General features: G+C 42.0%; 1 protein-coding gene across 1 annotated transcript; it reads right to left on the bottom strand.

The window, feature by feature from the left end:
• Window positions 1-262: 262 nt before the first annotated feature.
• LOC125377391 (vegetative cell wall protein gp1-like) lies at window positions 263-12,746 on the bottom strand. The gene is made up of 3 exons (XM_048390460.1): window positions 12,739-12,746; window positions 11,239-12,108; window positions 263-1,166 (listed from the first exon to the last, which is right to left on the bottom strand). The coding sequence occupies exons 1-3, from the start codon at window positions 12,744-12,746 to the stop codon at window positions 263-265; spliced, it is 1,782 nt and encodes a 593-aa protein (XP_048246417.1).
• Between the last annotated feature and the right edge of the window lie 137 nt (window positions 12,747-12,883).

The raw sequence follows: 12,883 nt of genomic DNA on the forward strand, positions 1-12,883 counted from the left end.
TATTATTTCGTCACAAAAGAGTGTGTTTTGAAATTCCTGAACATGTAAAATCTTTTGTTGGAAAGATAATTTACGGCAACATATATCTCTCGGTTTCACAGAGATAATCTAAACTGTAAGCCATGCATGAGGCAGCTTCCTAACTGGAAACTATGGGCCCCTAACATTTTACATTGGAATATCATTTCCGTTGGCATATCAAATGTCGACACGCTAATTCAGGTAACTTTACACTGTGTTCTCAACCTTCTTCAAATGCAAGTTAACGCAGAGAGACGAAGTCACTGCCCGGAGAGGTGAGACGGAGTGAGGGTGAGGGGTAGAGGTCACAGGGGAAGACGAAGCCACTGCCCCGAGAGGTGAGACGATTTGAGGGTGAGGGGTAGAGGTCAGAGGAGCAGTTAAAGTAACTGCCCGGAGAGGTGAGACGGGGTGAGGGTGAGGGGTAGAGGTCAGAGGAGCAGTTAAAGTCACTGCCCGGAGAGGTGAGACGGGGTGAGGATGAGGGGTAGAGGTCAGAGGAGCAGTTAAAGTCACTGCCCGGAGAGGAGAGACGGGATGAGGATGAGGGGTAGAGGTCAGAGGAGCAGTTAAAGTCACTGCCCGGAGAGGTGAGACGGGGTGAGGGTGAGGGGTAGAGGTCACAGTGGAAGACGAAGTCACTGCCCCGAGAGGTGAGACGGGGTGAGGGTGAGGGGTAGAGGTCACAGGGGAAGACGAAGTCACTGCCCCGAGAGGTGATACGGCGTGTGGGTGAGGGGAAGAGGTCACAGGGGAAGACGAAGTCACTGACCGGAGAGGTGAGACGGGGTGAGGGTGAGGGGTAGAGGTCACAGGGGAAGACGAAGTCACTGCCCCAAGAGGTGAGACGGGTTGTGGGTGAGGGGTAGAGGTCACAGGGGAAGACGAAGTCACTGCTCCGAGAGGTGAGACGGGGTGTGGGTGAGGGGTAGAGGTCACAGGGGAAGACGAAGTCACTCCCTGGAGAGGTGAGACGGGGTGTGGGTGAGGGGTAGAGGTCACAGGGGAAGACGAAGTCACTGCCCCAAGAGGTGAGACGGGGTGAGGGCGAGGGGTAGAGGTCACAGGGGAAGACGAAGTCACTCCCTGGAGAGGTGAGACGGGGTGTGGGTGAGGGGTAGAGGTCACAGGGGAAGACGAAGTCACTGACCGGAGAGGTGAGACGGGGTGAGGGTGAGGGGTAGAGGTCACAGGGGAAGACAAGGTCTAATCAACTAGCAGCCGAGTCCGAGTTGGTTGTTGACGTCAGGTTTGTAATGGCAAATCTAGTGATTGGAGTCCTTATACTCCAGAGGGCTGTGTTTTTACACACCCGTGGGTGAGAAACCCGTTTGAGATAACTGGTATCAAACAGATGCGTGAGATCGATTTCCAGGCCCGTGATTGGCTATTCCATGGTGATGACCTGAGGTCAGATTATGACGGAGTACTTTCCTGATTGTAAGTTATTGCCCGTGCTTCATTCGAATGTTATGTGGAATATTGCCGAGGGAAAGTGTAGCAAAGCAAACAAACATATCACCAAACATATATTGAGTTATTGCAAGTGTTTACTGTAGTGGGATGAAACTTGTTACATAACCTCTTGTGTCCTGATAGTGATACGGTTTTGAGTGACCTTCATTGTAGGTCAAGGCCACGTGAAAAAAAGGTAATTCGTAATTAGTTCAACATAAATGTTCAAAACACACAGTTGACATATAACTCTCCAAATTCAGTCCGTTGTAGGGTTGATGGGTTGTAGCAAAAGCTACATTTCTCCAACAAATTTGATCAATTAACATTCTTCTATTGACTTTTCATGTGTTCTTCTTATTAGTAAGTTACCAATAACCCCCAGTAAATAATACGAATACGAAATAAATGCCTCTTGGAAGTGGCAGAACTTGACCTACATACAAAGTCAACTCACAACTTTCAAAGGCTGCCAACCTTGTTGTTTACACTCTCCATGCCTCTGACGAAGCAACATGACAACCCCGATCTATGCTGTTGATCAACATTCACCTATGTAGATAAACTGTGGATGAGCCTGCTGGTACAACGTGATTGACAATAGAACTACACAGAGCATGACTGATCATGAACGATCAGGTTGCATTTTGGCATGAGGGTTTTAAAATCTATATCAACGAAATTCGACGCCAGTACGTGAATAAAATGTGACAGTTGTGGCCTGACATAGTGCTTCGTGTATATTTTCCGTAAGTGTGCGTGTTCTGAAAAGCTGGTGTGACCAAGTGCCTGTGCTGTGACTTCAGTGATGTTGGGACATTTGTGAGTGGCCTTTCAAAGGGGGGAGTGTTTACCGATGGTCTTTCAAATACTCTCTTGACAAATCGTGAAGGTGGTGGTTGAGTAAAGGAACATTGTACTATACGACGCTCTTGTAAAATAGACAGTGCCTTGTACCAGTGCACATGAGCAATCGGAACCGGAACCGGAACCGGATAAAATTATAAACACGCCAGTGTTTCAACCTGTTCAATACTTAATTAGTTATTGTCATTTCACGCTGATTCTCTCAAGTAAAGTGAGCAAACAAATAGAAATCGGTTCTTATTAAAAGTCGTAGCCAAACAAACCCACATCAAACGTACCGTATTTTCTCTATTCATACACTTGGTCGTCTATTAATTTCACGAAAGCTGTTGACCCAGCTTGTATTACAAACCTTTCTTGCATTTGAGACCCATCGTCTAATATATTGATAGGATATACAATTCTTTTGTTGATGGACAGCCTTTGTTTATTGGTCTATATGTAGGGTGTCGAGGTATTCATATACACGTTTTTGTGTGTAAAAAGGGCTTAATATGTTTTAAAGAGGTTTCTGTTGCAAAACGGAGACCTCTTTTTAACCAATCAGAATAAAGCATTCTTCAATGTCATGGCAGAATTACAAATAACCAAGCTTGAAATTGGCTGAACGTCAATGTCATTGAACCGGAAGTGCAAATATCTTCCTCACTAATAGATCTTCAGCAACCTATGCTTTCCGTAAAAGATGACTGGGCGAATAACGAGATCCTGTGGTCAGGCTCGCTGACTTGGTTGGTGTATGTCATCGTATCCCAATTACGTTGATCGATGTTCATGATGTAAATCACTCGATTATCTCGTACATACCCGATTATTAACAGACCGCCGCCATATAACTGGAATATTGCTGAGTGCGGTTTTAAAACAACAAACAAACAGTAATTACTTAATAATGTACTCAGACGCATTGGACTCTCTCTCTCTTAGAGCTGTACTGCCTTTGGCATGCGCTTCATTAATTAGAAAAACATATACCAGTAATTAGGCTGGAAGTGATGCCTTCAGGTTCCTGATAATGTTACCTGGAGGCAAACTTTCTGGTATGCCATCAAACTACAGGCAACTTCAGTCGGCATTCTCGGGCGAGCCACAATTGCAATGTCCTCTTCGTTAGACTGGGATCGGTGCCTCATGAATCTAGGTGCGACCGTTTGGGGAACATTCCTGGCAATTTCTCGCTCCCTCAGTTCACCGTTGACGACGAGTGCTGGGCAAGCAGGTCATTGCAGAAGCTCACTTGACTATATGTTAGGTGAGCTATAACATGGCTTCGCAAATTACCTTATAGCGATGATCGGAGTAGTCTGATATTAATAAATAAAAGACAGTAAAGTGCCAACATGGAAAAACATGAACTTTGATATTTCGAGATATAAATTCAATACACTGGTTTTCTTTTGTGTTCATTCTCTGTGAACATTGTCAAGACATTTGAAATCACTCATTGATTTATGAGCAGAAACATTCGGCGCAAAAGCTGTATTCCTCACAACAATGTTGTGATATATTCTTGAATGTTAGTCTGCATGATTGCCCACTTTAGGGTGAAATAAATATATGCACATAACAAATTCTAGCATCTCGATCATATGTTGCGCAATTAAAGCATGCATTCCTTGGAACATAAAAAACAGAATGATCTATAAGACATGATTTTTCAGAAGGTGCACCTGCCAATATTGAAAACGAGTTAGTAACATTTACAAAAAGCTCTGTCAAAATGTTTAATTTGCAGGAATTGGTATTCTATGCAAGATGTAAAAGTATTTGATCCATTTGCTTTGTTTCTACTTGCTCTCTTTCTGTTAATTAGTGTTCTGAAGATGACTGAATAACCAAATTGAGGGTGACATATTACCATGTACAGATGCATCCAGCAGAAGCAATCATGAACGGTGGAAATTCCAATATCAGAAAGTTCAAGACTTTCATCATGTGCTCTTACTGTGTGCTGTTTTCAGACAAGAAGCAGCAAAAACAGCTTAAGTAAAAACATGCTTCTATTCAAACCTATAACACAAACGCTTCCTGAAAACCTTCAACTCTAATGCTTTGACACACTTTAAAGACACGTCTTCAAAGCAGCTGTTATCAAAAGTCAAGTCATCACTCATGCGAAATGATGATATCTGTTCAATGACTAATTCCAGAAAAATATTCGGCAAGGCAAGATTTTTCTCCTAACCTAATAATGTCACCGTATACGGCAACTAAAGACACCATAAAGTTCAATATTAGGTGCGAACTCGTTAAAGAGGATTAAACACACAACTTGCAGGGTTGGATTTGTGATAATATGACTTTGTAATATACACAACAACAAAAGTTCCTGTGACTCCAATTTTTTAGTGTATTTTTCAAACAAGTAAAGTTTGGGTTTCAATATTGTAGCACATGTATGGAATCAAGTCACATAAACGCAACTGCTACAGAAAAGCATGCATTACATGCAAAAGTTGACTTTTATGCAAGCCCCATGCATTTCACTACCCAAGAATGTGTATAAAAACATGTGCGTTAACAGGATTCCATATGCATTGTTTAGCATCGTGCTGACAACAACCACTCAGGAAAACGACAAAATTACGCAATTATTTAACATTACGAAATGCCACGCCCTTCAGAAAATGAGCGTCTGAGAGCCTTTGGTATGCTTGAAGCAGGATCAGTCAACGTGATGTTGCAAGACACAAAAACACCATTTGGTGTTTATGGCAACGTTGGCAACAGTCGAATGCAGTCAGAGACCATCCTCGCAGTGGCAGGCCGTGCGTAACCAATTATCGACAAGACAACTGGATTCGAACAACACACCTACGAAATCGATTCCAGCCAGCAACAGTGACTGCAAGAAGCATCCCTGGCCTTCGACGAATATCTTCACAAACCGTACGCAAATATCACGCATTTTCGGAAATCAGAATGGCAAATTAAACAATTTGAACACTTACAGGCGTCTTTTATCTGTTGCAAACCAAAATTGTTTCAGATTTGGTAAAAAACGTAACTTTGCATTTAATCTTATTCAATGTCACAGGAACTTTTGTTGTTCAGTATTTATTGTACTGCCATGCAACGATGACCTGTTGAGAAACCAGACAATCAAGGATGAGGATTGTTTTCAACTTGGATGTAAATAATTGAAAAGATGCCAAAAGTCGCCAGGCAACTGGATGCACTTGCTGGAGATGGCATTCCGTCTCACATAAAGATAAAGGGCAATTGATGAAATTCTAGGAATAGCCTTCAGAATGTCCACTTTTTATCGCCTACTTCTTTATTGTTTATAACTCTATTTCAGGAGAACCAATTACGATTAACAACGTTTAGAAAGAACACGGTTATCACGAACTGACGGATATACCGAATTTATCTTTGTTGTCCCGAACATTTGCTGTATGAGAGGTTTTAATGCTTATAACGAACTACGGTTATAAGGAACTAAAATGAGTGGTCCCTTTGAGTTAGTTATTACCATCGTTTGCTGTACTGGGAGATTTGGCTTGGGTAGTCCTCTGTGTGTGTCCTCTGTCTTTTTTCATTCAGAACAATCCAACACTTTGGTATTATGTTTTCCTAATTGCACTCAATAATAATGTCTGAATTTCACACATGGCACTGGTTACGGCACTGTCTCCTCTGTATGGTGCAGGCGTTCAGTTTAGCTCTAGAGATGTCATATGTGTCTTGTGATACTTTGTGGTTCTCATTACATTTGTGATATGTTTTCAACACAACCACAAAAAATTACTAAAAGTGAATCGCTAAATCACAAAATCCTCTTGGTAAGAGTGAGTGAATGAGTGAGTACGGTTTAATACCGCTTTTATTATTATTCTAGCGATATCACGGCGGGGGGACACCAGAAATGCGGTTTACACATTGTACCCATGTCGGAAATCGAACCTGGGTCTTCGGCGTGACGAGCGAAAACTTTAACTTCTAGATTACCCTACTGCCCCTCTTTGTAAGACCGAATGACATGAAAAGAGAATGTTACATATGATTGAGTGTGATTCATAATTTAATTATATTTAATAGTTATCCATAAAGGCTGTATTCGGATCTATTCCAAAGAATTTTAGCATTTTATTCTGTGTAAAAGAACTATACATTTTCGACGTATCTGACATGGGAGCTCCGTCTTGTAGTACTATTTCTCTAGTGTGTGTATGCTTTTATGTGTTTGTGTAAGCGTTTGGTGTTTGTGTCTCGAATTGCTAGATAAGTATACCTAAAAATGTGAGTTGACAGACAAAGGATTTAAATGCAATTGTTTGGAATGCCAGACTAGATTGGCCCTAGACTACTCTCCCTGTTTGTACGCCAACTCCATCTGCTTGAGGCTGATTGATTGTTTTCTTCTGCTGTCAAGTCATGTGCCGCCGTCGGAATTCTGATAGTTTGAATGTATCATGTTCTCTATGTGATTGAATATTCAGTTATGCTTATACGTGTACACCTCTAACTGGTTGAGGTGGTATTCATTCTGAATCATCGTTATCAGAGGCATCATTTATACGTCGGACATATATGAACACGTTCATGTGGCACAGCAAGGATGGACCTGCATACTTTCATATTACTTTCCACTCATCTGAGTCAAAGCTGTATGCTTAAAGAATTGGAACCGACGGGCTGCGGACATGTCAGGATTAAAAACGGAATTTCTCATTTCAACATGCATACTCCATATTTGAAGAAGATAAATCGGGGTAAGAGCGTACCTTGTTAGTACTTTAGTATCTGCATAACGCGTACCATGTTAGTACTTGAGTGTCTGAATAACATTGATGGTGAGTTCATGAGTTGCGTTAATACAGCTTTCAGCAGATTTTTAGTATCAGATTAATGTGAGATTAAAGTCCAAACAGACGTTGCCCTTATATATGTCAGAGTGGTCGCCATGAAAGCCAGTAGAATATGAATAATAATTCCAAGGTTAATAATGAGGAATTAGAACCTGCGGACACGTCAAAGTGAGGCATCTCTGCACTGCATCAACCATGTTTAAGTGAGTCAAGTTTTAACGCTATTTACAATAGTTTATCAGTTGTGTTACATGAATACCGACGGTTACACGTGGGAGTATAGACACAAATATATTGTTTTTATCTTATATTCAGTGAGAACAGATTCGGTAAGGCATATATAAGTACGTTTTCGGTAACAATCAAGTAGCCTGCCTACAAATTATTGGTAACCACTCACAACTGGAGTCTTGTGCTGTGACGTGTATACCCTTGAGATGCAAGGTCTGTAGAATGACGCCAAACTATCGTCAATTGTTCTGGTTACTTATCATTACAGGACGTTGTTTGTTAGGCATATTGGGGCATGTGTTCAGTCTGGCTCAAATTTGAATTGGAAAGCTGAGCATAGATCATTCTCTATATTACGACGCCTATGGATGCTCTGCGTGAATGTAGCTGTACAGGGAATGGGTGCTATCTTGCTGAAAGGCGTATCGTTAGTGAAGAGCACCGCACCGCATACAATTTGGATGCATTTTGATATCCTGATGCTTGGACCACCCCATGGATATATCTCGTCAGCTTATTTTGTCATTTCTAATAATCGTCATCGACTGATGTTGACACCAGTTGTGATGTCGCATTGTCCACTGTCTGATTGGACACCAAAGAAAGTTAAATTAGAAATTTGTACTTCTATAAGACTTTGATGTATTTATAAGGTTTCATTTGATGAAACTGTATATATTCATGTTCTTGTTTAATTCGACAGATCCGTGTAAACTGAAATGGGTGCAAGTATTACACACAGACCAAAACGGTGGTGTCATTTCAGGAAGGAAAAGAGACCTACAAAAGAGCGTTCTCCATGGGCGAAGAATCAGATTTGTTTTGAATAATACATACCACAATTCAGCTGAGTTCGATATGTGCAGAAAGGTCGATGCAGATGCTTGCTGTCAGTCTATGCCACATGTCTCTGTCCATAACGAAGATGACTTCGATCCATCCGGGTCCTGGTCGTTTATGATGGTGTGTTCCACAGGGCATATACAGATGAAAACCTATTTCGTTGGTGGCAAGGCTAAATCTGATAAAACCATAAAAACCGCAATAATGTGGTTTGCATTGCAAAAGGATAAAATACGATATCCATCACCAGTTTTTGCAGGTGGGTACAAAGGAAATGTTTCTGTTAAGAACATAGACGCGCTTGCTACACATATTCTTCAAGGGTCTTCTGTTGCTATTTCCTGCATTAGTAACATATTTTATACTGCAAACTGCGAAGTGCTACCGAGAAAACATCCTAAATCAAGAGAAATCAGTTGCGAGGCTATTTGGGTCGTTGGTCAACATCAATACGGTAATCATAACATATTTATGAAAAATGCATACTGGTATTTTCTAATTCTAACGTCTTTAGATTCATTTTACCAAAGTAGATGGTATATTGGGAATAACAAGTTTAGGACCAGCAACCGTAGCCATTTTAAAATGAAATGGTTTGTCGATGATTGTTGGACCACGCTGCATGTCTCTGAGAGAAATGGATCTCTTAGTAACACATTGATGCATTTAAATTTCTTTGCTGACTGTGGACATTCCGTCAAAGTAAAATTTGATAACACAATAATGGAGGCAGAAGGTATCCGAATCTCAGGTGATCACCTGTCAGTGTTTTTGATATCATCCTTGTCCAAAAGAAATGCAGAGTACTTTAGAGAGGATCTAAACTGGGAGTTCAGGGTCGTGAGTACTACAGGAACTATTAGGACATATCGTCCTCTTGTGGGGGCATCGAACGTCACTCATAAGACAGCTACAATAGAGAGGAAGCCAATAACCTGGTTTGTGGATACAAAGAAGTGGGACCTTGTGTTGCACACTCTAAGGAATACTTCAGTTGTGAGCGGTTCGATCCTGGCAGTGAGATATGCCATAGCTCATGGTGCAGAAATCAGAATAGCTTTCCGATTTTCTAACGACTCCGGATTTCGCATCTATAAAGCACACAACATTCACCTTGGACCCGAGCATCACGTTACAGCACAGGTTGTACGTGCTCTGAAAGAATACGAAGTAGGGAATGAGAACTTTCGACTTGATGATAATCCATGTTGGTATTTCAAACTAATATCTACCAAAGGGTATGTTGTTAGCACTGAATGGACCCTGAAAGGTGTGATAAATCACGGTCAAAGGTCGGATAAAGCAGAGATAAAGTGGTTTGCAAACCTTTAAAAAAAGGACACTTCCATGTTCTGGTTGACAGCCTCTGCCAGGAGAACGGAACATCGATCGTTCTACCCCCTTGCTGTGTCATACCAAAAGATGGTACACTGTCTGCCATTAACGACTTAGACATGTTAATGGATGTATCAACAAACTGATATATTTGTAGCAAAGGTTTGACAAGTGAGGTCAAAATAAGATCAGCCACTGATGCCGCCGTCAAAAGGAGAAACTGATAAGTTACCTATTTGTTTGGGTGAAATTTATGCTGCTTTTTGCAGTATTCCAGTTTTATCAAGACGGGAAACACCACGAAAGGGTTCTTTATAATATGATGTTTAGGGATGTCAAACTCAAGTCGCCTGTGTGACGAACATAGATAGCGAGACCTTAATTAGTGTAAGAAAGCTGCTCACAAGTAACTAACAGCAGTTTGTTAACGATACTGGAAGACTGTATTTTTTTATATGTCAAATTATAAAGGTGCGGAAAACTATCAGGCATGTGCAAATGACTGGCAATTAGCCTTTTTCTTTTATGACACGTGAGAATTTGAGAATTCTGACATGGATACATATATCGATATGGCTTCAATGTGAGAAAATGGCAGATTGTTTTAACTTCAAGTGAGCATCTAAGACGTGGTCATGCTCATATATTAGGAAAAGGCTTAAAAAAAAAAAACCAAAGTCGAATACGGCGCCTTATTTGCTTTAAAGAGTTGCTTAATCTTGTATGTTGTACCGTTTGTATGCATGTCTTTCAGTTTGTAATAAACTTATTGTTGTTCTAAACTTGTGTTTGCTGTTCCATATTTGTTTTTTTTGTAGAGTTAAGAGAATATGAGCTAAACTGATATATATATGTTTTCTTCATTGGCAAGTCCATCTTGTATGGTCGACCCAAATGTAAAGGTAAAGTAAAGTGGAATCAGTCGTAAATGACGAGTAAAATCTTACATCACCCGGTTCAAATGACGTTAAACTTTTATTTGAAACGGTGGTCAAATGTCATTTGACTATATCATGATATGGCTGTCCCATTTTAAAAAATGAAATTAATAACATACTTCATCAGCGTTGGGAAACCTTTGCGAACGATTTCGAGGCATTTGCAACTGATATCTCTAAATGATTTAAGAGGAGAAAAAATTGGTGCGAAATCTGTATTTTACGATGATGTGGTTTGAACACATTCATATGTTGCATCCCATTCATATATTGCATTTTAAGGCATACGTTCCATACGTTCCTGTGGATATAAACACTGTAATGAAATGTGAAACATGATTGTACAGAAAGTGCGTATACCAGCTACATATGCTTTCATTGCCTGGTGGTGGGTGTGCATGTCAAGCCTGTTAGTGTTCGTGGATTAAACAGACCAATCATGAAGTCATGTCCAATCAAACTTTCTGTCCAGTTTACGCCTGTGTTTAAGAAACGACAATAAGAGTATTATTTCGTCACAAAAGAGTGTGTTTTGAAATTCCTGAACATGTAAAATCTTTTGTTGGAAAGATAATTTACGGCAACATATATCTCTCGGTTTCACAGAGATAATCTAAACTGTAAGCCATGCATGAGGCAGCTTCCTAACTGGAAACTATGGGCCCCTAACATTTTACATTGGAATATCATTTCCGTTGGCATATCAAATGTCGACACGCTAATTCAGGTAACTTTACACTGTGTTCTCAACCTTCTTCAAATGCAAGTTAACGCAGAGAGACGAAGTCACTGCCCGGAGAGGTGAGACGGAGTGAGGGTGAGGGGTAGAGGTCACAGGGGAAGACGAAGCCACTGCCCCGAGAGGTGAGACGATTTGAGGGTGAGGGGTAGAGGTCAGAGGAGCAGTTAAAGTAACTGCCCGGAGAGGTGAGACGGGGTGAGGGTGAGGGGTAGAGGTCAGAGGAGCAGTTAAAGTCACTGCCCGGAGAGGTGAGACGGGGTGAGGATGAGGGGTAGAGGTCAGAGGAGCAGTTAAAGTCACTGCCCGGAGAGGTGAGACGGGGTGAGGGTGAGGGGTAGAGGTCACAGTGGAAGACGAAGTCACTGCCCCGAGAGGTGAGACGGGGTGAGGGTGAGGGGTAGAGGTCACAGGGAAAGACGAAGTCACTGCCCCGAGAGGTGATACGGCGTGTGGGTGAGGGGAAGAGTCACAGGGGAAGACGAAGTCACTGCCCCAAGAGGTGAGACGGGGTGAGGGTGAGGGGTAGAGGTCACAGGGGAAGACGAAGTCACTGCCCCAAGAGGTGAGACGGGTTGTGGGTGAGGGGTAGAGGTCACAGGGGAAGACGAAGTCACTGCCCCGAGAGGTGAGACGGGGTGTGGGTGAGGGGTAGAGGTCACAGGGGAAGACGAAGTCACTGACCGGAGAGGTGAGACGGGGTGAGGGTGAGGGGTAGAGGTCACAGGGGAAGACGAAGTCACTGACCGGAGAGGTGAGACGGGGTGAGGGTGAGGGGTAGAGGTCACAGGGGAAGACGAAGTCACTCCCTGGAGAGGTGAGACGGGGTGAGGGCGAGGGGTAGAGGTCACAGGGGAAGACGAAGTCACTGACCGGAGAGGTGAGACGGGGTGAGGGTGAGGGGTAGAGGTCCCAGGGGAAGACAAGGTCTAATCAACTAGCAGCCGAGTCCGAGTTGGTTGTTGACGTCAGGTTTGTAATGGCAAATCTAGTGATTGGAGTCCTTATACTCCAGAGGGCTGTGTTTTTACACACCCGTGGGTGAGAAACCCGTTTGAGATAACTGGTATCAAACAGATGCGTGAGATCGATTTCCAGGCCCGTGATTGGCTATTCCATGGTGATGACCTGAGGTCAGATTATAACGGAGTACTTTCCTGATTGTAAGTTATTGCCCGTGCTTCATTCGAATGTTATGTGGAATATTGCCGAGGGAAAGTGTAGCAAAGCAAACAAACATATCACCAAACATATATTGAGTTATTGCAAGTGTTTACTGTAGTGGGATGAAACTTGTTACATAACCTCTTGTGTCCTGATAGTGATACGGTTTTGAGTGACCTTCATTGTAGGTCAAGGCCACGTGAAAAAAAGGTAATTCGTAATTAGTTCAACATAAATGTTCAAAACACACAGTTGACATATAACTCTCCAAATTCAGTCCAATAATATATGTTTTAATTTTATTGCAAACCAGTTGTGCCCTATTTGGACTCACCTAGCCATTTCACCGAAACCAGCGAGACAAACAGAAATGCCCCTTCCCGTTGTAGGGTTGATGGGTTGTAGCAAAAGCTACATTTCTCCAACAAATTTTATCAATTAACATTCTTCTATTGACTTTTCATGTGTTCTTCTTATTA

This window comes from Haliotis rufescens, unplaced genomic scaffold (assembly GCF_023055435.1).
Source record: "Haliotis rufescens isolate VD_foot unplaced genomic scaffold, xgHalRufe1.0.p SCAF_9, whole genome shotgun sequence".
In the NCBI taxonomy this organism is placed as follows: Eukaryota; Metazoa; Mollusca; class Gastropoda; order Lepetellida; family Haliotidae; genus Haliotis; species Haliotis rufescens.